The following is a 25,715-nucleotide window of genomic DNA, read 5'->3' as shown; positions in this document are numbered from 1 at the left end:
CCTATTATTCTATTATTTCCCTTTTAGAGATAAGGAAGTGGGCTTCTACAAGTTTAATATCTTGTCATAGTTAGCAAATATCAGGTCTGTCTGAATCCACAGTGACTCATCTGATGGAAAGATATACTATAAGTCTGAAACAGTTGGTTTCTGGTGGTGGTGTTTTTCTTTTCTTTTTTTTTTTTTTTTTTTAATGCCTTTATTCTGTTCTGTTCTCATGCATAATTAATAACTTGGCTGGGTATAGTACACGTTCTTCCTGATGGTGGTGTTTTTCTTTCTTTTTTAACTGACACCAAATCAGATATTTGAGCTGGGGGCTAAAAATTGGTGTAAGGAAGGAAAATCTGTGCATTCATATGGCAATTTAATATGTCTAGGGATATAAACAGAAATATTGCATATTTAATTCACCTAGGTAGCTTGGTCTTTCAGCTAAATATTGATATCAAGAGGCTCATTTCCCAAAATGCGTGACAGTCACAAACACGCCCTGCTATTGAGTATGTGGATTTAAAAGATTCATTTCTGTCTATGTTGCTATCTGCTACTGTGCCTCAAACCACCCTTAGCAAGCAAAACAAGGCAGTTACCTGGGAAATTCAAGCTAAGACCTTGTTTGCCTAAATTGCCTTGGAAGTTAGCTTCAGATAGTTCTTTTAATTGACTTTGCCTTTGGAAACTTGTTCTTCATGTGAGGAGACAGAAAGGAAAGGAAAGAGTTATGCAAAATAGTCTATTCATGTACTAAATTAGCTGGAATCTAAAAACCACAACAGCTGCCAGAGAGCAAAAGTTATACAAATTGCAAAACTGGTCATCTGTCAAAGCACTGCAAAAAATGAAGTCAACTCATTCAAATATTGTTACATGGATTCTTTTTTTAAATCATTCCCAAAAAAGGGCAGAGTATATCACTTTTTTCAGGAACCTTAAGAAATCTCTGCTCCTGCAGAAAACATATCCAATCCATTATTTTTAATTGAATTAAAATAGCAACAGATCTTCTCAGCTATTAAATTATAAATATATATCACAGAATGTAACAATTCATAGTGTATCAAGATGAAAGTTTAATCTAGGAGTCAGTTTTTAAAAATACTTCATTAGAATGATTGGCAACTTGGGGTAAAAAGAAAGGGTGGGCTAGGAGTTTATGAAGTCAAAACTTCAACTTAGAAAAGGCCATCAAAAAAGATAAATGAAATGATAATTTGATGGTAGAAAGCAACCTGGTATTTTATCAGAGGAACTTGATTATCAAGTTATGCAGGAAGCAAGTAAAGTCAATTCCAATTTGGATGCTCAAATAGAATGTAATAGAAAGGAAATTGTGTCAAGAGGGGTTTCTGAAGACACTTTAGAAGTTGTTGAAGATACATAGATGCCCATGGGTGTTGAAAAATTATTTTTTTTTAAATCTAGGAATTAGAAAATGCAGTTGGGAGCTGGACAGAAGACCTGACGCAGCTGACACTGCTGAAGGACACCCTCTCTGCCTTTATCAGTGCCGATGACATCTCCATCCTTAATGAACGCACGGAGCTTCTGCAAAGGCAGTGGGAAGAGCTTTGCCACCAGGTAGGACAAGGACCAGCATTAGCTCAAAATGATGGAAAACTGGGAGATGACTGGGAATGTCCAATAACTTGACATCCCAGAGCTCATAGTTTGCGCAGAGAAAGGACACTGTGGTTTTTACAAGAATGTTTCAGATTCAGACAACTGTATCTTATCACTATGTTTTAGGTGCATGAAAACTGGATTCTCTTTCTCTCCCTTTCACTGGCTGTTGTAATATTTTTTAAGAGGAGACAGTGCTCCGGTTCCCAGGTGTGGTTTTGGCAAGGTGGATATTGTGTGTGTGTCTTCCATATTTAAATGTGAAAACCATTGCTTATTTGCAATTTTAGCTAATACCATGGAGCTGATTCTGTACATGGTGCATTTATTGTTGCTGCTGATTTTCCATACCTGTTCCTTAGTAATTCATGGATGTGTGGCATTTTTAGTCATGTTATTCATTTATTAAGTACCTTTTTCAAGTTTATTGCTTTAAAATAGAGCCCAGATGGGATTCTGAGTTGGAAATGACAGGCAGAGATTGGTAGAAAGGCAGCAAGAAGACATCCTATGCAAAGAGGAATAGGAGGTTAAAACTCTCCAGTAAAGAATGTGCATCACTCCAGGAGGCAGTGGCTACATCTGCCTTGGTCCTTCCTGAACCCCAAGTACTGTGCTTGTCTCTTAATAAGCTGTGATGAATGGCTCATATTAATTATTGTTAATTTCACAAGATGCCCCTGCCATCAACTTTACAATAACAACAGTCAAGAAGAACCTTTACAGTTAAGAAGAAAATCAAGTATAAATGAGCTAAAGCAACATTCAAAAATAGTAAAGATGTAAGCCAGCTAAGGTCATTGTGGACTCCAGACCATAAAGGAGGTGCTTCTGGAAGTGGATTAATCATGAATTGCGTCCTGAAATGGGGAGTGGAAGAGATAGATGGGCGTGGAGGGAGCAAGCAGACAGGCTGGACAAGAAGGGAGCAGACTGAGTAAAGTCACAGAAGGGGAGCAGAGAGAGAAACTTTCTGTGGAAAAGCAGAGATTGGAAAGAAGGAAAGGGACTGCTGAGAAGGGGCCTCTTTGTGCCCACCCACTTGCACACCAGCTATGCTACCCTAGGGAGCTCCTTTCTCTTCCACCCTCCCCTCTTTCTCTGCCTTAAGGGATGCTTATTTTCAAGCTTCAGGAAATATTAAATAAACTAGCTGATGGCCTCTTGATTCATTTGACACCAACAAGAACTTTGTTCTTATGAAGATTTCTCTATATGTTTAGATTTAAACCCAAGTATTTTCTCAGACTATGGTCCATAGGAAAACTCTGGGACACACTTGGTAGAGATAAGAACAGTGTCCTATAAACACATGCTTTTAAGGGGTGGAAATGCAAGAGTTGATTTTTATCCACATGTCGGTGATTTGTGTCCAAAACGAATTCAGCCATCTTTGACAGAGCTCTGTCTTCTCAGTGATAGCAATGAGAGATGTACACAGAGCTCTTCAGAGAAATTGATAATATTAGTCACCACTTTTTATTCTTCTCTGATTCCTCCCTGAAAGATTAATATGTTACCATCCAATAAATTATTGCAGAATTTTTAATGTCAAAAGATATCTGGTGGGTACAAATTACAGTCAATTATCAAAGCAATGTTCATTTTTTTTGAGCTTCACTTGTTTTGCTTAATTTTGAGAAAATCCTAGCTAGCACGACTTGCTGTCTCAACACTTTTGAGTGCACAGAATGAAATGAATTAGGACAAAACCATTGCTCTAGCTAATTGATGCCTGTATAGCCTTCAGAGATATCTTTGAGGGCAAAGACCATGTTTTTATATCTCCAGTGCCTAGAACAGCTGTCTTCATTCTGCATTGTTAACAATTAGGACAAACTTTAGGGCACTGGTTTTATGACTTTACACTTAATGTTCTTCTATATGTAAAAGAACCAGATTTATGATTATTTTGGAGAGTAATAAAATTAGCATCATCCAACACCTTGGTTTGAAGAAAACTAGTATCATGTAAAAATGCCATGGAAATGTTATTCTTGGTTAAATTAAAGTTCATATGTCATAAAATTGCTCAACACGCTTAGATCTGTCTAGGCAATGGTCCATTTGGAAATATATTTCGAAAGCTGCTATCAATCACATGATATGCTGTGAAGAGATACCTTGCACCTGTGAATGGATGAAGAATTAAGTAAAAAAGAGGAAGTAGATTGAATGTATGGTGTTTCTAGAAACTTTGCATCTTCAAGGATCTTGAGGCATAAAGCTAAAGCACCCTCATCTTACATTGCTTCAATGTAAATTTTTTTTTTTTATTTAAACCAGTGAGAATTAGTCATGGGTATTCAAGTTAAGGTGCCAGGATGACTATAGATTAGTTACTAGCTCTTGAGTTAGTTGTTTCCGGTGAACTTCTATCAAGTTTGAAACCACAAAAGGAAGTGGGTTTCTGCCTATGTGGCGTTTCAAAAGTCAAAAACTTTAGTTAAAAATGGCCTTGTCCGTCTGTTAAGGCGTGAGTGATCCATTCTTACTGGATCTGCATCAGTGGATGGGAAGTCAGGACTTGGGGACTGCAGATGGGAACGAGGAAGGCATGCTGTAAGTAAACATTGCCGAGCAGAGTTCGTATGTACAAGTCTCCTCTTATTTAAATTATCTCCCCAAACGCTTTGTTGTGCCTGTGTACAGCAGTGTCTCATATTTGCTTTTATTCCTGTTTTGGTTTTCAGATCTGCGTGTACTTCTGCTTGAGATATAAATATATCATCATTGTAATTGCTCGGTGTTTTTTCAAATTGTTATGGTGAAAATATTTGAAGTAGAAAAGGATGTATTTCCTGATCAACAGACAAAGACTCTGTAGATTTTAGCTGGTACTTGTCAGCTGTTGGTGGTGCCACAGGTTTGAACCCTTAAGGAACCATAAATATGGGCTCAGTGGATAAATAGTTTGGGGTTTCAACTGAACACACAGGCAGGGATGGTGACAGTCATTTATCATACAGCCTAAATGTTAGCTTTACCAACCAAAGGAAGACGGGTCCTCATTATGAAATTGCATCTCTTTGAAAGCTTTGGCTTGCAGTTTGCACCCAGTGCTTCCTGCCTCTTCTTTTAGCTATAGCTCCACAGCAAATGAATGGAAGCACTAACTTCATGGTGTGTGATAAATACTAGGGACATCTATTCAAGCTGCTTAGTGGAGACATAGAATATGTGAATGCCACAGAGAAAGGAATTTAAAAATTCAAATGATGTCCTATAATCATGTAAATATCTTTTCAGTCTATTTAGTGGCAATATTGGATACATGAGTGTCAAGGAGAAAACAAGTTAAAAACTTAAATAATGACCTGTAATCTTATAATAGTGGTAGGAGCAGTAGCAGTATTAGTAGCAGTAGGGGGAGGAGTGATACTAGTAGAAGTAGCAGGAGGAACAGGAGTAATAATGGTAGTATTAGTAGCAGCAACAATACAGTAGAAGAAACAAGAGTAATTTGTAGGTGTAGGAGGAATAATAGTAATAGTAGTAGTAGCAGTAGTAATCATAATAGTAGCAGGAGGAGGAGGAGGAAGAAGGGAGCAAGTAGTGGTAGTAGTAGTAATAGCAGCAGTAGGAAGAGAAAGAGAGATAGTAGTAGTAGTAGCAGTAGTAGCAGCAGCAGCAGTAAGAGGAGGAGTTGGAGTAATAGCAATAGTAGTAGAAGCAGTAACAGTGGTGGTAGTAGTAGTAGTAGCAGTAGTAGCAGCAGCAGGAGCAGCAGCAATAGTAGTAACAGAACTAGTAGGAGGAGTAGTGGTAGCAGTAGTAATAGTACCAGGAGGAGGAGAAGGAGAAGTTGTAGTGATAGTAGTAGTAGCAGTAACAGTGGTAGGAGCAGGGGTAACAGTTTAGTAGGAGTAGTAGTAGCAGTAGTAATAGTAAGGGTAATAGTAGTAGTAGCAGTAGAAGTAGAAGGAGGAGGAATAACAGTAGTAGTAGCAGTGATAGTGGTAGGATAAGGAGGAGTGATAGTAGTATCATCAGTACTACCAGTAGTATGAGTTATACTGGTAGGAGCAGTAGGAGTGGCAATGAACAGCTTTTGTTAAGACTTTAGTACATACCAGTCACTTTCTTAAATTAGTTTCTTGTTTACATACTCTATTCAATCTACTAAATTCTGGCAAACAAAGGACAGTGCTTGGCAGATAGAAGACACTGGTTTACTAAAACAATAAACATATTTTTAATAGATTCTGAAACAGACAAAAGATCAATTTACAAATGAAGAAAGTGGAGCAAAGAGAAAATGAGTAACTTGCCCAGATCATACCACTAATACAGATGGAGCCTGTTTTTGAATCTCAGCTGCCTTGGATATTTGATCATAATGCTGCATTGCAGCCTCCATCAAAGACTCAAGTGATGCTGGTCCTGTCTCATACTGACTATAAACAAATGCCTCAAACTTACTGAGCCTTCACTTGCCATGAGTGTGGAATGGAGATGCTAGTACCTGTCTCTTGAAGTAATGGATAAGATTTTCCTATATAAGTGGTCATCTTCCCTTTAGACATTGTCGAGGAAAGCCCAAGACTCCATCCTTAGCTCATGGCCATAGGCAGGCACTAATCTGGGGAAAAGTGAGAGAAGAGCTGCTGCTCCCAACAAGACCAGTTCTTCTTCCTGAAATGCAGGGCTTTCTAACATTTCCTTGGGTGTTCCCAATTATTCATGTAGAGTTTCAGTCAAGCCAGAATTGGGCATCAGTCAAGCCAGAATTGTAGCCATCAGTCTGACTCCTGACTCTGATGCTCTGTGAATTAAAGGGAAAACATCATACCCCCCAGTGAATTCGAAATCTCAGAGTTCTAGCAGAATGTCAGGACATGCTCTGTTCTCAGAATTACAGTGAAAAGGGGGTATTAGGAGACTTGTGCAAGTATCTTCAGCACTGTTCCAGGTACAGCTTCAAGTGGGTGAAATTTGTCTCCAATACTGCTTAACCTGTGTTTCCTTAGTCTCTTCCACACTTATCAGTACCCACCCTAAGTAAATTCTTTGCCCTCTCACTGTGCTGTTAGTCTGACTGAAAGAAAGCTAAATGATTAACTGAATTATACCAACAGGGAAATGCTTAATGAATTCATTTGCTGTCACCCAAACCAGAGAAATCTGTGTTTTAAAAGAAGATCATAATTAGTTCCAAAGAATGAATTTCTAATGATGGCATTTCAAAAACTGGTAGATTATAAAGAACTGTAAATTGCACACTGTCTAGGCAGCTCATTGTCCCTAAGACTGATGCCAGTGTAGGTGTCCTGGTCTTATAGTCTAATCCTCAGCTATTGTTTAGATGTAGAATCACAGACATTGACCACTGTGGGACCAGGGATATTATCCACCTAATCATGAACAGAGTCGACGTAGGGCAGAATTACTAACTAGTAAGTGTTGAGCAACTTAGAAATATTTTAATTTTCATTTAAAAAAGGAAATTGGGGGACTTCTTGAGAAGGTGATGAAATAGGGAGCTCCAGGACTCAGTCTTCCCACCAAAACAATTATCAACAGGCAGGAACTGTCTGATGCAATTAGTTTGAAACTCCAGAAGCCAGAAGAACACTGAAGCATCCAGGAAGAGTGGGAGGAAGAGGCAGATAAATTACGGTAAAGACCTGTGTATTGTTCTCTGCATGGCAGCTACCAGCACCCATCCCCAACTCTCACAGCAGCCACTGTGGGCGCCAGTCCTTGGCTAGCTCACTGGTGACAGAAAAGGACATAAAAATCCTCTTCCCTAAGAATGGGGGTGGGTACAGCTGATCTCAGATCACGGCTTTTGATTAGTGAATTTGGGTCCTGGTGCTGACGGCAACCACTGTTTCAACCTGCCCTGGACAAAGGTGATGGCAGCCATCATTTCAACCTCCAGGACAGGGGCAGAGGGGGTGGAGATTTAAAGACTGCAGTGCCTCCTTGGGGCTGCAGGGGATGGTTAGCTCAAGGGCTGCTGTTCTAGTTTGCTAATGCTGCCAGAATGCAAAATACCAGAGATGGATTGGCTTTTATAAAAGGGGTTTATTTGGTTACACAGTTACAGTCTTAAGGCCATAAAGTGTCCAAGGTAAAACATCAACAATCGGGTACCTTCACTGGAGGATGGCCAACGGTGTCCGGAAAACCTCTGTTAGCTGGAAAGGCACGTGGCTGGCGTCTGCTCCAAGTTCTGGTTTCAAAATGGCTTTTTCCCATGGATGTTCCTCTCTAGGCTGCAGTTCCTCAAAAATGTCACTCTCAGTTGCACTTGGAATATTTGTCCTCTCACAGCTTCTCCAGAGCAGGAGTCTGCTTTCTACGGCCATCTTCAAACTTTCTCTCATCTGCAGCTCCTGTGCTTTCTTCAAAGTGTCCCTCTTGACTATAGCTCCTCTGCAAAACATCACTCACAGCTGCACTGAGTTCCCTCTGCCTGTCAGCTCATTTATATGGCTCCATGGATCAAGGCCCACACAGTGGGTGGGCCAACACTCCATGGAAATTATCCAATTAGAGTCATCACCCACAGTTGGGTGGGGCACATTCCATGGACACACTCAAAGAATTCTAATCTGATTAACACTGATAACGTCTGCCCACACAAGATTACATCAAAGATAATGGCATTTGGGGGATACAATATATTCAAACTGGCACAGCTGCATTTGTCAGGCAGGCCAGGAAAAGCCTCAGAGAGGCTTTTGATCCCATCCCCAGAGCACTTTGGAGCTGGTCTGTGCCCCCTTTGTGGGTCCCTGGCCCTGTTTTGTCTGGGAAAGAGTGACTTGAGAAAGTCATTTCCAAGTGACCTTCCTCCCAGAATTTGTCCTTCAATAAAAGCAGAGTGAAACAATGAAAAGAGTGTAAAAATCTATAGAGGTGGACACTCTGAGACAAAGGCCTACTAGCATCAAATACATGGGAGACAGAGATCTGTCTTCTGGGAAACAGAGGGGACAACCAAACTCCTATAAACAGGGAAACTCCAAAACAACTAACAAGCAAAAGCCCAGGACAAGACCGAGGCCCAGAAAGACAGGGAAAACCCTGCACATTGCACTGCATTCACCTTGGGCAGACCTTCCTGATAGGAAGGCTGAAGCTCAAGAAAATCTTTACCTTATCACCAACTGGTTACAAAGCCAAGAAAAGGAGATCCCAGGGAGTAAATCCCAGGGTTAACATTTTAAAATATTAAAATGTTCAGCGTGCAACAAAAAAGCACAGGACAAACAAAGAAATAAGAAATGATGGCCCATCCTGGAAGAGGATAAAAATACAGAAAACAACAATGAAGAAGATGAGAATGTGGACATACCAAACAAAGTCTTTTAAAAAATGATCTTAAAAATGCTCAAGGAGATGAAGGAAAGTACAGAGAAAGAACTAAACGATATCAGAGAAACAATGCATAAGCAATGTGAGAGTCTAAGTAAACAGATAGAAAATTTTTAAAGTAACCAAACAGAACTACTTGAGTTGAAGACCACAATAACTGAAATGAAAAATGCCCAGGAGGGTTTCAAGAGCAGATTGGAGCTGGCAGAAGAAAGAATCAGTGAATTTGAAGACAAGGCACTTGAAATGAGTCAGACTGAGAAGCAGAAAGAAAAAAGAAATATTAAAACCCAAAATAGCCTAAGACAGCTCTGGGACACCATTGAGCACACTAAAATACACATTATGGGAGTCCCAGAAGGAGAAGAAAGAGAGAAAGGGGCAGATAGAATAGTAAAAAAAGTAATGACAGAGAACTTCCCAAACTTAGCAAAAGACATGAATATGCACATCCAGGAAGCTCAGAGAACACCAAACAGCATAAACATGAAGAGAAATACACACTGACATATATTGATTACATTATCAAATGCAAAGGTCAAAGAGAGAGTTCTGAAGGCTGCAAGAGAAAAGCAACATGTCACGTATGGTGGATGCCCAATTAGATTGAGTGCTGATTTCTCATCAGAAACAATGGAAGCAAGAAGGCAGTGTGTTGAAATACTTAAAGTGGTGAAAAAAGCAACTGCCAGCCAAGAATTTTAAATCTGGCGAGACTTCCTTTCCAAAATGAGGGAGAGATTAAGACATTCTCAGATAAACAAAAGCTGAGGGAGTTCATCACCACTAGACCTGCCATACAGGCAATGCTAACAGGAGTTCTTCAGACTGAAAAGAAAGGACACTAGACAGTGGTTCAAAGCCGAATAAAAAAATTAAGATATATATATATATATAAGAAGTTGGTTTGAAGTGCATCAAAAAGCAAGATGGATTGATGAATAAAAGGATATATATATATATATATTTAAAAGCAAACACTAGCAAAATGTTACCAATTATAGAGTCTAGGAAGTGCATATAAGGGTGTTAACTGTACAATTCTTTCAACTTTTTTGTAGTTTTGAAAATTTTCATAATGAATGTTGGAAAAAGATAAGAAGAGGGTAGTATCTAATGCAATTGACTGAATAGTGGACTGTCTAGCATTATCAGCATGACTATGTAGGAAGAACATCTATGACAGGGACCTTCTTCTTGTCCTTCAAATCACTTCATATTTTGGAAACATGTATGTCAGCTCAACTAGAATTATTCCTCAGTATATCCACCAGCACTGCAAAAGCAAGAATATTGTGCAGCAGGAGAATTTTAGAATTCTAGAAAGGTTCACTTTAGACCTAGAGAAAAGAAAACAAGCCCACTGTATCTATAATGTGTAAAGAACTCCTACAACTCAATAATAAGACAAATAACCCAATTTGAAAATGGGCAAAGGATATATATATATATATATATATATATATATATATATATATATAATTAAATTCAGTTTTATTGAAATACATTCACACACCATACAATCATCCATGGTATACAATCCACTGTCCACAGTATGATAACATAGTTACGTGTTCATCACCACAATCTATCTCTGAACATTTTCCTTACATCAGAAAGAACCAGAATAAGAATAAAAAATAAAAGTGAAAAAAGAACACCCAAATCATCCCCCCATCCCACCCCATTTGTCCTTTAGTTTTTATCCCCATTTTTCTACTCATCTGTACACTAGATAAAGGGGGTGTGATCCACAAGGTCTTCACAATCACACTGTCACCCCTTGTAATCTACATTATTATATAATTGTCTTCGACAGACTGCTGGGTTGGAGTTTGGTAGTTTCAGGTATTTACTTCTAGCTATTCCAATACATTAAAACCTAAGAAGTGTTATCTATATAGTGCATAAGAATGTCCACCAGAGTGACCTCTCGACTCCATTTGAAATCTCTCAGCCACTGAAACTATTTTGTCTCATTTTGCATCCCCCTTTTGGTCAAGAAGATACTCTCAGTTCCACGATGCCGGGTCCACATTCATCCCCGGGAGTCATATTCTGCATTGCCAGGGAGATTTACAACCCTGGGAGTCAGGTCCCACGTAGGGGGGAGGGCAGCGAGTTCACCTGTCGAGATGGCTCAGTTAGAGAGAGAGAGGGCCACATCTGAGCAGCAAAGAGGTACTCAGGGGGAGACTCTTAGGCACCATTACATGCAAGTTTAGACTCTCTGGGCAAAGGATTTTAATAGACATTTCTCCAAAGAAGATATACAGAAGGCCAGTAAACATGCAAGAAGTTTCTCAACATCATTAGTCATTAGGGAAATGCAGTGTCAAAACTGGGATGAGATACCACTTCACGTCCACTAGGATGGCTGTAATTAAAACAAACAAACAAACAAAAAAAAAACCAGATAATAACAACTGTTTGTGAGGATGTACAGAAACTGGGACCTTTATACTCTGCTGGTGGAAGGGTAAAATGGAGCAGCCACCAAGGAAAATGGTTTGGTAGTTCCTCATCAGGTTAAACCTAGAGTTATCATATGACCCAGCAATTCCATTTCTAGTTATATATCAAGAGAAAGGAACACATCCACCCCCTCAAAATCTCGTACAAGAATGTTCATGGCAGCATTATTCATAGTAACCCCAAAATGGAAACAATACAAATATCCATCAAATGATGAATGGATAAACAAAATGTAGTGTATCCATATTACACAACCATAAAAATAAAGAAGTTCTGACACATCCATTTCTACATGGATGAACCTTGAAAATATTATGCCAAGTGAAAGAAGCCAGTTGCAAAGGGCCACATATTGTCTGATTCCATTATATGAACTGTCCAGAATAGGCAAATCCTATTTAGTAGGCAAACCCTAGATTAGTGGTGCCTAAGGCTGGGAAGGAAATGAAGCAGTAGAAAGGCTGCTGGTGGGCAATGGGGCTTTTATTTGGAGGTGATGAAATGTTCTAAAATTGATTGTGTTATGGTGGCAAAATTCAGTGAATATACTAAAAACCATTGACTTGAACAGTAATTTAAATAGGGGTGAATGTGATAGAGGCAGGGGAACTATATCAAAATAAAGCTGTTTGTGTGTGTGTGTCGGTGTGTGTGTGTGAGAGAGAGAGAGGGAGAGAGGAATAAAATAAATAAACAAACAAATAAAAATAAGGAAGAGAAATAAAGGAACTTACCCATAGAAAGCTGTCATTATTTCAGCTGGGTCATAGGAAATATGCCTTCTACTTCAGGCCTCTTTCCACTATGTCCTTCTGCTCTTGTCGCTCTGGATAGTTGAGCACAATTAAATCTTCCCTTTTTCCTTCCTTTCCTTCTTTCCTTCCTTTTCCCTTCCTTCCTTGTTTCCTTTCTTCTTTTCTTTATTTCTGTCCTTTATTCCTTTTTCCTTTCTTTTATCCTTCTTTCCTTCCTTTCTTACCTTCCTTCTCTTTTTTCCTTCATTCCTTCTTTTTTTAATAAAAGTTTGTTCATTGATGAAGTATCATATTTAAGCTGAGCTAATTGTTGTGGGAATTTGGGTTATTCAGAACCTCTCATAAGCCAATGGGCACTGTGAATCTTCAGGTGAGAAATCTAGGATTCGTTGTCTCCTGGGCATATATAAAAGCAAATCCTTTTTGGAAAACATTGTTGGAAACCAGTATCTCTTGGAATGCAGGAATCAGTGACCTGAGTTGATGCACAACTGCTCTTTTAAGCCACCCAACACAGTTTGTGTGGCATTTTCTCAGGCTAAGGTTTCCTCTCTCAATATGTTTTTGCGTTTTCTCCCATTTAAAAATTTTCAGCTCTCCTCAAGGCGGCAGCAAATAAGTGAGCGACTGAATGAATGGGCAGTCTTCAGTGAGAAGAACAAGGAGCTTTGTGAATGGTTGACTCAGATGGAAAGCAAAGTTTCTCAGAATGGAGACATTCTCATTGAAGAAATGATCGAGAAGCTCAAAAAGGTATGAGATTCACAGTGTGTATGTTTTCAGTCTTCATGATGCTTAGGCATATTTTGAACAGTGATAGAAGATAGCCTTACAATTCCTTGCATGCCAGAGGACTTCTCTAGTTTAAATATTTCATCTTTTTAATAGAAAATCAGCTTGCCTGAGAAGGCCTGCTTTACCTATATAATATTTAGAATATTTTCAGTTTGTGGTAGAATAGATTATTTGCTGAGACTTTTGCTACCTGTTCAAGGGGAATGGTTTATGCATATTTGTTTTTGTTTTATTTTGTTTTCATAGAGGTGGAATCACTAGAGAGTAACTAAAAGGAAGAATTCTTGGAATAAATTAAATGGACATTTTCTCTATAAAAACATGGTTAATAGGGAATTTTGGCCTCATATTATTTCCAGTTATGAATGCTTTATTAACTTTTTTCTATGTTCATGTGGATCCAGGACATTTTTCATGACTTTGTATAGAGCTGTTCAAATTTTCTAGCATTTTGGTGTTTTTGATGATTTCAGGGTTCTTTCCACATTTTTTAACAATTAGTAATTTTAATATTACTTTAGCTTGTGTTGCTCCATAGCACATATCACCATCTGATGTGCATTCTCACTGATTTGCTTATTATCTGCCCAGAGTGGAAGCTCCACTGGACTGTAAGCTTCACAGGAACAGGGACTTTGTCAGTTTTCATTCATTGCTATACACCCAGCACCCAGAAAAGTACCTGACTTCTCATAAACACTCGGTGGCTATGTATTGAATGAATGAATTATAGTTTCATTCATTCTGAAAAGAAATATAAGTGGATATTAGGAAAAAGTTATCTTTATCCATGCAAACACATAGAAAAAAAAAGCAAAAACTACAAACTATAACTTTATAGGTTTCCTCTTAAAATTGCAAACCTATAAATAAGCTATTATGTATTTGAAATAGTAAACCTTTAAACTGTGGGCTAAGATGATACTGTGTTCATTTAGCTTCTACTCAGGGCACTGCACTTTGCTAGGCACTAGGTGTCAGAGAGTTCTGTGCTGGTCACAATTAACATCCTATAGGTATTAAAATAAAATTTGCTATAGAATGTATATTGGTTAAGGGTATCTGTAGGCTCACTGATTTGCATCATGAAATTTAAGATGCATACTTTAGGGGTATAGAAACAAAGCTCTCTTGAACAAAATCAAATCAATTTAAAATTTAGGAAATCTTTAGCTGGTCACATAAATCCCTTTGTTAATATTATTTGGCACAACACTAGGAGTAGTCCTTAAAATATTAACTGTATTAGTTTGTATGTAAAATAAGTCACAGGATTGGAAAAAGAAAGTCTTTAGGAGCTTGCCTATCGTGGTGTCTCTTTTGTAAAGGAAAATAAAACCAAGGCTTGATAATCTTGATGACATAGATAAAAACAATTGATAAACCAATTGAAACCAAGATATTAGCAAATCAGAAACACTCAGAAATATTTTAATCTAAAAAGAGAACCCAAGAGGTTTTCTTTTAGGCTTGGAATAGTTCCTTTGAAATCAATGTTTTTCACATCACATTTTTGTGGTGAAATACTGCAATTATTAAGTGCATCCAATGTATTGGCCTTTGAATCCCATTGTGTTGAAATAACAGATCAGGGAGAGTAGTTGAAGTGATAGAGGTAAGGAGAGCACTTAACACTGGGGTGTAATAAAATGTCACTGGCCCCTCCCATTTCTTAGGGGCCCTCTTTGCTTGGGCACTCTAACTTTAGAGCAAGAGAAGTTGAAAATATCCATACTCTTGTATACCAGTCTTGATATATTATTGTGCTGGGAAAATTTTGACTGTGTATCAGGAACTTAAACCATAAATGGAAAGGTTGATCCTGAAGACTGGACTGGAATCTCTGTCACTGGGGCAAGAGAGGAGGAGAGTCAGGGAGATTGGGGTTTCCTCTTGTCATCACTCGAATTGCAACATTTAGTGGCCTAGCTATTGCAAAGAGTCTGTTCTCTTTAACCAAAACAATCCTTAAGGAGAGCCGGGACAGAAATTGCATAAATGAAGGTTTGAAACCAATAGATTCTCTAAGATTCATGGGTAATATTCTTTAGAGTTAATTCACCATTGATTTATTTGTTGTGTAATGCTGTATAATGTTGCTATTCTAGAGAGGCTATCTCTTTAAAATGAAGGAGCTCAATAAAAATATGCTGCACAAATAACACAATTATCAGCTTCTTGGCAACCATTTGTATGAGGACTGATTCTAAGTATAATGTCAGGTTGGTGACTGGAGCCATAAGATCTAGCTTCTCAGTGTTAAAATGCTTTAAGTTTTGTCTTTTGTCTCTATGTACATTTAATTATTTTTTAACTCTCATTTAAAATAAATAGAAAGCACCACCCCCCTCCATTCCCTTTAAAAACATCTATATAAAAATTCAGTCCTGAGTCTAGCAGGATTGATGCAATAGAAAACTGTAATTATCATGTTTCTAGTAGAGCCGAGCTGAATGCATTAAGAATATGCTTTCTGACCTCTGTGATTGCTGTTTATTATGCAGGATTATCAAGAGGAAATTGTTGTTGCCCAAGAGAACAAAATCCAGCTCCAGCAAATGGGAGAGCGACTTGCGAAAGCCAGCCATGAAAGTAAAGCGTCTGAGATTGAGTACAAGCTCGGGAAGGTCAACGAGCGGTGGCAGCATCTCCTGGATCTCATTGCAGCCAGGTAAAAAAGGACCTTGTTAAGAAGACATGGGTGTGCAGGATTGTAAAGTATTCAGTCCACCTTTCATGTCAGATAATCCAGCCAATCTCTCTCTCTCTTCCAGCATTAACCCACCATCTTAGCCCACCGTGATCTCTTTCTTCCTATCTTCCAGTCTCTCTCTTCCCAGGTCTCTCTGTCTCCCCGTTAGCTTTCTATTTTAGCCCACCACTGTGTTAGCATACCCTGAACTAAACTTCATGCTTTTCCTTTAAATGGCATTCTCATTAACTTTAAAATTATCCTTCTTTTCCTCAGTCTAGTGGTGTTTGTAGCTAGCTAAGAGAGTCATACCAAACAAAATGCATCCCCAAGAGAAAATTCTTTATGCCAGGGCTTCATGGATATTCAACTTCCCATCAGGAAGAAAATGAACCTACTGTCAAGTACCTCTAGAGGGTGTTTTTGTCTGCAGTAGTAAAAGAAATGCCATCCTATTCCTACTATGTGTGGGGAAGAAGCAGATTATTGTCATACTGCTCAGCTGGGAAAACGAGTTGCTACATTATTATAATATTGTGTTTGGTGTTAATGATCACTCATAAGTGTCTGCCTTGTACCTTGAAAGTATATTTTACATTAAGTTTCTGTTGCTCAAGGGCAGGATGAGTAAAAGGGATAAAAGTCCAAAAGAAAAATTTAGAAGGTCTTTCCTAGCAACATAAAAGTCATATGATTGAATGCACTGTATTATTTCATATGAAAACAGGGAATGAGTAGATAGAAGGTTTGTTTTAGAAGGACTTGGCTTCACATTGGAAGTGGGCTACGGGAGGGCAGGGACAAAGGTTCTTGTTCTTGTTCACTTCATGTCATTAGCACCGTGAGCAGTGGTTAGATGTAAATGGACTCAGTAGGTATTTGAATGAATGAATGAATGAATATTTGAATATTGGAATGGATGTTCTTGACAGCAATTAGGAGAGTTGGAATGTTACAAATGCCTGTGACTCACATAGATGAGGGAGTTTTCCCATAATGTTCCATCTGGGTTCATTCCCTCAACTGTGCTGTGTAAAGATGAACATAAAATAGCACCCTTTGAAATGTCATGTGTCCACTAAAACTGTGCATAGGCATGGCCATTCGGTATACTAATTTTGAAAACAGTATATTGCTTGTTTTTTTCCATGTCAAAGAGCATCCACTTTAGGAAGAAGGTGAGATTATCATTTATTTTAGCAACAGTAAAGTGAAAATGGAACCAAAGTTTGTAATCAATTTTTTAAATGTTCAATGATAGCACTGTCATAGTGGGCATTTGCTTAGCATTTTTTTGTGCCGGTGACCACGCTACCGGATTCAAATGCACCTTCCACGTGTTGCCCACCGCACCTTTTGAGGCGAGTGTTGTTATACCCATTTTACAGGCAAGGAGGCTGAGACCAGGCTACCCTGTGTAACTCCAAAGCCGATGCTCTTGGCCGTTACGCTCTCCTGCCTGCCAAGCTTTTTTGCTGACAGAGAACGCAGTTTAAGACACATTAGGTTCCATTATTCATTTTGACAATTGAATTTCTCAATCCTTTGTCCACAAAATACTTGCAATGTGACAGGGTCAGTGAGGGACTTGCAGAGGCCCAGCCCTCAGGGAGTTCATGGTGGGAACACATAGGAAGAAATCAAGTAAAACAATGTGATATATGCTCTGTTGAAGGTGCTAGAAGGAGATGGAAATGTGTTTCAGCTTTAACTACTCTAAATATTTAGACTTATGTAGGATTTAGAATCCCGAACCAATGTGTAGCCTCTCTTCTCAGCCATTAAAATGATAATAAAATCTTGTTTCAGAAGGAGAGTTTGAAGCATCTGGTGTAATAAATACTTTTTTCTTAGGGAAGCTGTCTACTTGGTAAACAACCCTGGGTTTTTTTGTTTTGTTTTTTTTTTTTTTTGGTCAGACTATGACTCATGGATTGAATTGCATTTCTGCATAGTTCAGTTACACTAGTCAGTGTTCTTTCCTGATTTTTAGTGGCTTGGTGGAATAGAGAATGGAGATGCACTGTGTCAAAGGTGTTTTAAATTTAATTTAAAATAATTTAGTTGTAAGCAGGTAGCTTAGTGTATGCCTAGCTATTAGTTAACAGTACACCAACCAAATGAGTTTGGTACTTTCTCCTCAAGGACATGTTTACTGATAACATTTTTTGTCTGGCCGTTCAGGTGAGAATTTTCTAGATACTATTTAGTTTGTTTCTCCAAAAGATGCACTACTAAACTTGAATCGATTAAACATTTATAAGGAACACATGACTTACACTCCAGTCCTTAAAAGTCTCATATGGTTCCACTTTTACAGACGCACGTCATGCACACATGTAATTCCTGTGGGAGATTTTCGTACATATCTTAGCCATTTCTAATTGCCTCCTTCCAAATTAGATCAGAGGAAGTATAGAGCAGTCATTTGTCCCCATTGGGCTCCCTTGCAGCCTTCACAGAAGGCCCATCGGCCATCCTGCTGCCCTGGTATTTCCTTGTCATCGGTGCTTCACTCGTGCATGGACTGATGTCTGGCCCTGCACCCACTTCCCACTGTCAGCTGTCGGCTGATATATCAGCTTTCTTTGATTCACTCTCCTTCATGACTCTTCTCTCTTCCCCCCCTTTTTTACTTCTTCATTAAAGTAGAGAATAACCTAGCCGGTGCCTTCTGATAACTCTGGGCTGTGGTGGTACTCTTGTGGGAATGGAGAAGTTATTATTTTCAGGTGAACATCTTCCCAATTAATAAAAACATAAACTGTGTCTTCTAAATTTCCATCACAGAAGCCAAAAACTAAAATAAACGAGCACTCAGAAACCTCACTGATAATAAACCTATTGCATACAAATAGAAGAAACACCGTTTTTGTATTAATGACGTTGTGGGTTTATACAACAATCATGCATAAAATACAGGATTCACATACACCACCCTATTATGAACATCTTGCATTGGTGTGGTTCATTTGTTACAATGGATGAAAGCTCATTTTGATAATTGTACTATTAACTAGAGTCCATGGCTTAATTTAGGGTTCACTGTTTGTGTAGTGCAGTTCTTTTGAATCAACTTTGTATCTCATTTCCATTAGTGGAGGTCATTCTGGGTACAAAATAGTTGTGTTTTGCCTTGACATTTTTTAAATGAAATTATATAGAGATATATTCACATACCATACAGTCCATCCAAAGTATACAATCAATGACTCATAGTATCATCACATAGTTGTACATTCATCACCACAATCAATTTTAGAACATTTTTATCACCCCCAAATAAAAATCCCATTACCCATTAGTGGTCACTCCACTTTACCCCCCTGACCCCCCAGCCTTAGGGCAATCACTGATCTGCTTTCTGTGTCTACAGATTTCCTTAGCCTGGACAGTTCAAATGAATGGAATCATACACTATGGGGCCTTTTGTGACTGGCTGTTGGTTTTTAATCTGTGTATTTATTATAATTCCTAAAACATTTTGTAGATGTAAATAGAGTAAAAACAAATATAATTTTAAAAATTATCGAAAGCCTGTTCAATATGAAGTACTGTGCATAATGCTATAGGGCAAGCCCTGGCAAACTTTCTCAATGAAGACCAGAGTTAACATTTCAGGATCTGTGGGCCACACAGCCTCTGTCACAACTACTCTGGCATCACAGCACAAAAACAGCCATAGACAATGTGTCAACAAAAGAGTGTGGCTGTGTTCCAGTAAAATTTTATTTACCAAAACAAGCAGCCAGCTGTCCTTTGCAGATTCCTGCCACAGGGATATAAAAGTGAAACAATGGTCCCTGACCAAATGAGGGTCAGAAAACAAATATGCAAATACATCAGCTGCCCGGGGCCCTTTCCTTATCTCTTGTGCTCACTCCCACCCCCACCTTCTCATGGGGGAAGTTCTACCTTCATCTGAGGTCACAGGAAACCTGATTCTTAGACTTGATGGTGGCATTACGTGATGGAGGTCAACTAAGAAGGCGTCTGGCCAGGATGCGTTGGTAGCGTGTGCACTAATCAGGAGGCCTAAGTTTGGCCAACCCCACTCAGGGTGTGTGGTCTAGAGATGTCTGCATAACCTCTCTAAGCTCAGTTTCCTTGTCTTCAAAAACGTTCATCAAAATAACTGCCACAGGAGGATGGGAGGTGGTGGAAAGGGGAAGTGTTTGTTTCTAAAAATAAATAGTTAAAAAAATAATAATACCTGCCATGTCTCCAGTGAGATCATGCAGCAAAAGGACCATGTATGCTATACAATGCAATGTCAGTCTTGTCCTTTTAGATGGCAGCCGAGTATTACATAATGTAAACATACCGTGATTTATCAACAGCAGTCCTGTTGATGGACATTGACCTTGCTGAGATCTTTAAAAATGGTTTACTGCCATTATTTCTTTCAAGATAGTTCTCAAGTTTTTTAAAGTTGTTCATTATTTCATAATCAAGGAAAAACAAATTTGCCTCCTAGTATGGAATCTAGGCTAACATATTCCTTTAATCAAAGCTTGTACGTTTACATTCCTGATTGCTAAAATAATGCATGATAGAAATACTTATTTTATAAAAAGAATGCACAATGAGATATCTTTGAATAGCAGGATTTGAAAAATAATTTGATTTATAACTTAGCTTACTGGACTCTATTTTTCTTGTCAAATAGAGGTTTATTTCTTTTCTAAAGAAAATGTGTGTCCCACCTATGTTCTGTTGTAAAATCCCAACTCACATGACCAGAACTGAATACTGTCTTTATTTCAGTTGCCATTCATCATATGATTTATGAGATGATGTCTGACCCTGCTCAAGATTACGTTTGTTTAATATTTATGTATTTATTTATTTATAGTTTACTATTATATGTACCTCAATTCAGAAAGGATTAAAAGCAGCCAGGATAATCACACTGTTAAAAATTGCCAGAAATTAATAATCTGAGTGCTTACTGTCTTTAAAAATTTAAATTATGAAATTAATATATGCTTAGTGCAGAAAATTTGTAAACTCTTGAAACACATAAAAGAAAAAAGAGCTACCTGAATCCCATCAAGCAAATTGATAGATACTTTTGTATTACCTCAAAATGTACATGTTATTTTTGTCATCTTACATCATTATTTTGTAAAAGACAGGTTTTGAATATGTAAGGGGAAAATAATATTTGTTTCTTCATTATTTTTTTTATGCTCAAATCATCTATTCAAAGGTACAAAGATCAAGTACTTTCCACAGAATATCGTTCCCATCCCACCTTCCCAAACAGCCTACAAAACTCCTATCATACCATTTAGCTGGATTTTGAACTGAAGTTAAAAAAAGAAGTTGTTTCTCTTGGCTACTACAATTTTCTGTACGTGTGGAGGTTTTGTTTGCTTGTTTGCATTTGGGTGATTTTTCTTCTTCAAATATCCTTCCAACTTAACAGACACTCTGCAGGGGAACTTAGCTGGCCTTACAGAGTGGCTTCGTCTGCCACCAGCATTATTTCTGATGCCCTTCTTTCTTTAGACCCGTAGCCTCCCCCTGCATGCAGATTACACTGAGCCTTTTCCCCTTCTTACCCTCGTGGCCTACATTCCAGGAGATCAAGCCTGGCACATGGCAATGAATGTAAGTTTTATTTAGAAACATGACCACTTGTCTGCTCAGTGTCATGTTATCAGGCAGAGCTACCAACATTTGTCCAGAGTGAGCATTTTCGTCCTTGTATACTCCGACAAGGGGGAACCCTCTACCCCACACGAGTCTCAGCCCTTCGCCCTGCAGAGCCTCACTTTTGCTAGCGGGAGCTTCATGGTGGTGGCCAAGGATCTGTGTGCCCGGAAGATGGCAGAGGACGGCTGTGCAGACGCAGAGCTCCCAGACTGTGACTGCGATGTCACCAGGCAGGCATCTTCTTGGGTTTCTTCCTTCGTGCGTAGCTTTTGTGTTACGTGGGGTGTGAGGGATAGTTGCTGGAAAGTTTAATCCATACTTGTTTTGTGCCATTTGAAGTGGAGGTGCTTGGTGTTAGGAGATTGTTGGCCATAAACCACTAAGAGCTATTTGTTAATTTGTTTGCTTGTCCCCCTCCTGGGCAGGCGAAGTTGTGTAGAAAGGTTGATGGACTTTATTATAGCTTGGTATTCCAGTTGTCACTGGACTGTATGTGTCATGCAAGGGGTATGGCTACAGCAGAGAGCTCAGACACAGGAAGGAGATTCAGAAAAATAGCCAGTTATTCTGTCATTTGCTATTTAAAGACAGGCCTCTGAGAAACCGAAAATCCAGCCTTAGCCAGTTCACAACTTTGGAGCCAAAAGCTTTCCCTTTCTTCAATAAAATTACACTCATATTTTCAGGGACCTGGATGATTTCTTCTTTCTTGGTGGCTGGGAAATCTGTTTTTGTTTGTGATGGCCAAAACAAAATTTTGATCACTCATTAGTATCAAGTTTTTTGAAACCCATGGATAAAATATGCAAATTTATGTTTAAAATAATAATTTAGTGCATTGCACAACTATTTATTTCATGATTTCTTTTGGTTGGAATAACAATATGGGAGGAATTTTTATTTTTAATTTTTGATGCTTTTCTTTCTTAACTACATCACCCCTCAGATAAATTTCTACAGATGAATGGGATTTACTGATAGTACTTCTTTTTCTATTATTTTAGAATTTGAATTTTTGAATGGAGCTACTAAATTAGTTTGAAGAAAAGTAGTGAACATCATGTATATACACACACACATTTGTGTAAGTAGATATACTATATACATGTATTTGTACATATATTCATGTAACAAGGTTAAGGAGATGGACAACTGGACTCAATAGTAGAACTTTCTCTAAGAAAGTCAATTGCCTTTGGTACACACTAGACTCTGAAAGGAGAACCATAAGCTGTGGGGACATAGATTTATCAGGCTTGCTAAACTTACCCAGACATGTGATGTCTTTAGCATCTGTTTTGAATTATAATCCTAGATGCTACCAAAGTAACAGTGCTCAAACAATGGTAAATGAATAAAAATATTGTGACACTTTACCCCAAAGCTTTCTGTTAAAGAAATAATGAAAAAAACACAGGACATTTTGATTTTTGTTAAAAAGAATAATCCCTCTTCTACAAATATCAAGTTTTAATAAGCTCAAGAAAAATGTATGTGGGATCTACCACCCACTTACCCCAGCTCACATCTGTTCCCCCAACGCACACGCAATGTATTTTACTATTCATAGTAAAATATGTTTTAAAAAAATAAGGAGAACCACTTCAGTATTCACCTCCATTGACATTACTGGATTTACACATTAGTTTGAAAGAGGAACTTGTCCCTAATGGACTATATGAACAGGCATTTCCGTGTCACTATGCCCTTGACATACTGCATACTAGCTGCTCCAACTGTTGGAATGTATTCAGTATTATACAAGATTTCTGAATCCTGTGATTTATTTGACTAGTATAGACAATAGCCATTGAAACAGTGTATTCTTGCATACTTTTGTGCTTTGGATCTTTTGCACCAAGAAAATGAATGAGTTTTAGTATTTGACAAACAGACCACTTACAAATATCGTACCTGGAGGAAAACCTTAAGTATACATGTAATATCAAATAAATTAAAAATAAAGTGTTTTTATTTAAAAACATTTAATTTAAAATACTAATTATCAGTCTGCACCAGGCATTTAAATAGTGCCCCATTTTGTGCAAAGCACTGAGCTTAGTCTGGCAGGAGGGGGAAATATCCAAAAGTGGAAGTTCACAGCCCTTGCTTTCTGAGGATATTACTGTGGAGGAGACCCATTTGTGCAGGAATAATGCTAGGGAGAGGTAGGGTAGGGTAGAGTGGGAGAAGCACTGAGTGAGGAGTGATTTCAGCCTCTTGGCCCAGCCAAACCCAGATGGCTTATTTTGTTATTATAAAATCCCATCCCCACAGCATGGTGAGCATTTAATTCTTACCAAATCTGAAGACAGGAAGCCAGTCAGGTGGACAGAGTAGTGGAGAGGCCATTCTTACAAGGCAAAACCAGGACAATGAGCCCTTCTTCAGCCTAGTTCCAGTGGGTTCATTGATTGGAGACTGTCCTTTCAGTCTTGGTCAAAGAGCAGGGCAAGCAGGCCATGTTAAATCCCATGCCCGCGTCATGGTTGTTGATAGAATGTTCTCTTCAGGCTTTGCACCCAGTAGCCATTCTAAAACTATCCTGCACTGACTGATAACCAAGTGAAGTTTGTCTTCTGTATGAGACAAATGTGAATAAGTTGGATGAAAAAGTTCTTGGAAATATTTTTTAAGGCAATGCCTTGAAATACCCTGGGGACAGGGTATAATTTGTGCATACAGTGCTTATTAGGGAAGTCTTATCTTGAATGATATTATGAATCATGGTAAGCATATCACAACATCATGTTTTCCATTCCCCATCATTAGAATATATTGTGGAATATGAGCGTAATCTTTAATAATACATGATTTTTTAACACAAGTTTACGATAATGCATCTAAGTGCTTTACAAACTGAAAATGTTATTCAAATATAGGTAGTATTATTAGTTGCAGTTAATCAAATATAGATATTAGTATTATTAATAACAGACCATGGAGAAAATCCTTTTAAAAGCATTTGTATGACAAAAACAAGTTATTCTATGATCAGATGACTAGAATTTCATTTGAGAGAGAAGCTTTGATTTATTGAAACTATAATAGAAATGGCGATATGAGTTATGGGCAGCTAAAAATGAATCAAAATGTGCAAAATACTCTGACTATCGGATATTTTTTCAGACCGATGATCAGAGAGAATATTAGACTCCTCTGGGGGAAGGGGTGGAAAGTGCTGGGAAGACATCTAGTCTTTGGTTTGTGTCATTGGAAAGCATTTCCAGGTGGTTCTGTGTCAGCCCCAGCTTGAGAATCACTTCCTTAGTATCTGAAAGTAGTCGAATTGAGAAATACTTGATGACTCTTAGTGTAAATTAACAGTGTTTGAGAACATTCTATTGCAGATGTCTGCCTTTAACTCATCACATTCCTAGAGTCTTCAAAGTTATGTTGCTCTTGACACATTTTTCAGGCAGACACCAATTCAGTTGGGCCAAGACGACACCCTAGGAGCCTGAAGTATTTTGCTTATCTGCTGTTCACCTATATTATGAGCAGTGCCAATTTGCAACCATATTTCCTGAACAAAGAGGCAGGATTCATGGTCTATCAGCAGAATTTAATTTTAAATAAGGGATGTACTAGAAATAATTAATCATATGCTTATCATCACCATGGCCTTTCTTTTTTTAACTATCTATGTACACTGGCTATGTCCAGCCTTCAGTGGGGACTCAATGTTAGATTTTTGCTGCTATTACTTGATTATACTGGAGTTAAGAAATACTACCTCCCTCCCCCCCATACCCTGGCTGCGGTCGCAGTTGACTCGTCTGGGGGGGGGGGAGGTGGCGGCCGGTTGTCAAATCCTAGGCTCTCAGGATTGCTTGGAGGGTACCGGCGGCGGGGGCTCTTTCCCGGAGGCGAGGGCGAGGCGGGGGACTGGGCCCGGTCCCCGGCGTAGGCGTGCAAAGTATGGAGGGCGGCGAGAAAGGAACAGGCGGGACACGGTTCTTTTAGGGTGAAGAAGTCAAGAGAGTTTATTAGGGGAGAGTACAAGCTTATATTGGGCGTTTAGAGGGCGGGGTAGCTGTAGAGGTTAAAGGCTTGGATTGGTTCTGAGAGGGCGCGGAGGTTGATTGAAAAGGGGCGAGAGTTGCTCCGGTAACGGTGTCTGGCAACAATGTATGCGCACTGGTGGTGATGGGAGTTGCACTGGCAACGGGGAGTGTCCGGGCAAGATAAGGGGGTGGGGAAAAGGCGGTTCCCTCCGGCAAGCCTCCCCTAACAGTGGTATTTTGGGTGAGGAAATGGGGCCTGCCTCCGGCCTCACTTTCCCAGGCCCGGGGGGCTGCGGAGGGCGCTGTCGCCCGTGCCCACCACCCTCCCCAGGGGCTGATCAGGTCCCCCAGCCCAGGCCCGCCAAGTTGAAGCACGTAATC

The 25,715-nt window shown here is 38.9% G+C and overlaps 1 protein-coding gene across 16 annotated transcripts in view; it reads left to right on the top strand.

The window, feature by feature from the left end:
- Positions 1-25,715, top strand: part of SYNE1 (spectrin repeat containing nuclear envelope protein 1) — a 499,900-nt gene that overhangs the window by 422,329 nt on the left and 51,856 nt on the right. For 14 of the 16 annotated variants that reach the window (XR_005214357.1, XM_037819664.1, XM_037819684.1 and 11 more), the window contains 3 exons: positions 1,426-1,581; positions 12,774-12,932; positions 15,479-15,645. Coding sequence is in view for 14 of the 16 variants with exons in the window: in XM_037819664.1 (XP_037675592.1) it covers positions 1,426-1,581; positions 12,774-12,932; positions 15,479-15,645 (482 nt within the window). In the remaining 2 variants the exon portion in view is untranslated. Of the gene's footprint in view, positions 1-1,425; positions 1,582-12,773; positions 12,933-15,478; positions 15,646-21,450; positions 21,559-25,715 lie in introns of those variants that run through there. The other 2 variants (XM_037819778.1, XM_037819788.1) reach the window with 2 other exon arrangements.

Source organism: Choloepus didactylus, chromosome 2 (genome assembly GCF_015220235.1).
Source record: "Choloepus didactylus isolate mChoDid1 chromosome 2, mChoDid1.pri, whole genome shotgun sequence".
In the NCBI taxonomy this organism is placed as follows: domain Eukaryota; kingdom Metazoa; phylum Chordata; class Mammalia; order Pilosa; family Megalonychidae; genus Choloepus; species Choloepus didactylus.
Note: the sequence above shows the minus strand (reverse complement) of the source record. Positions and strands in the feature narration are given on the sequence as shown.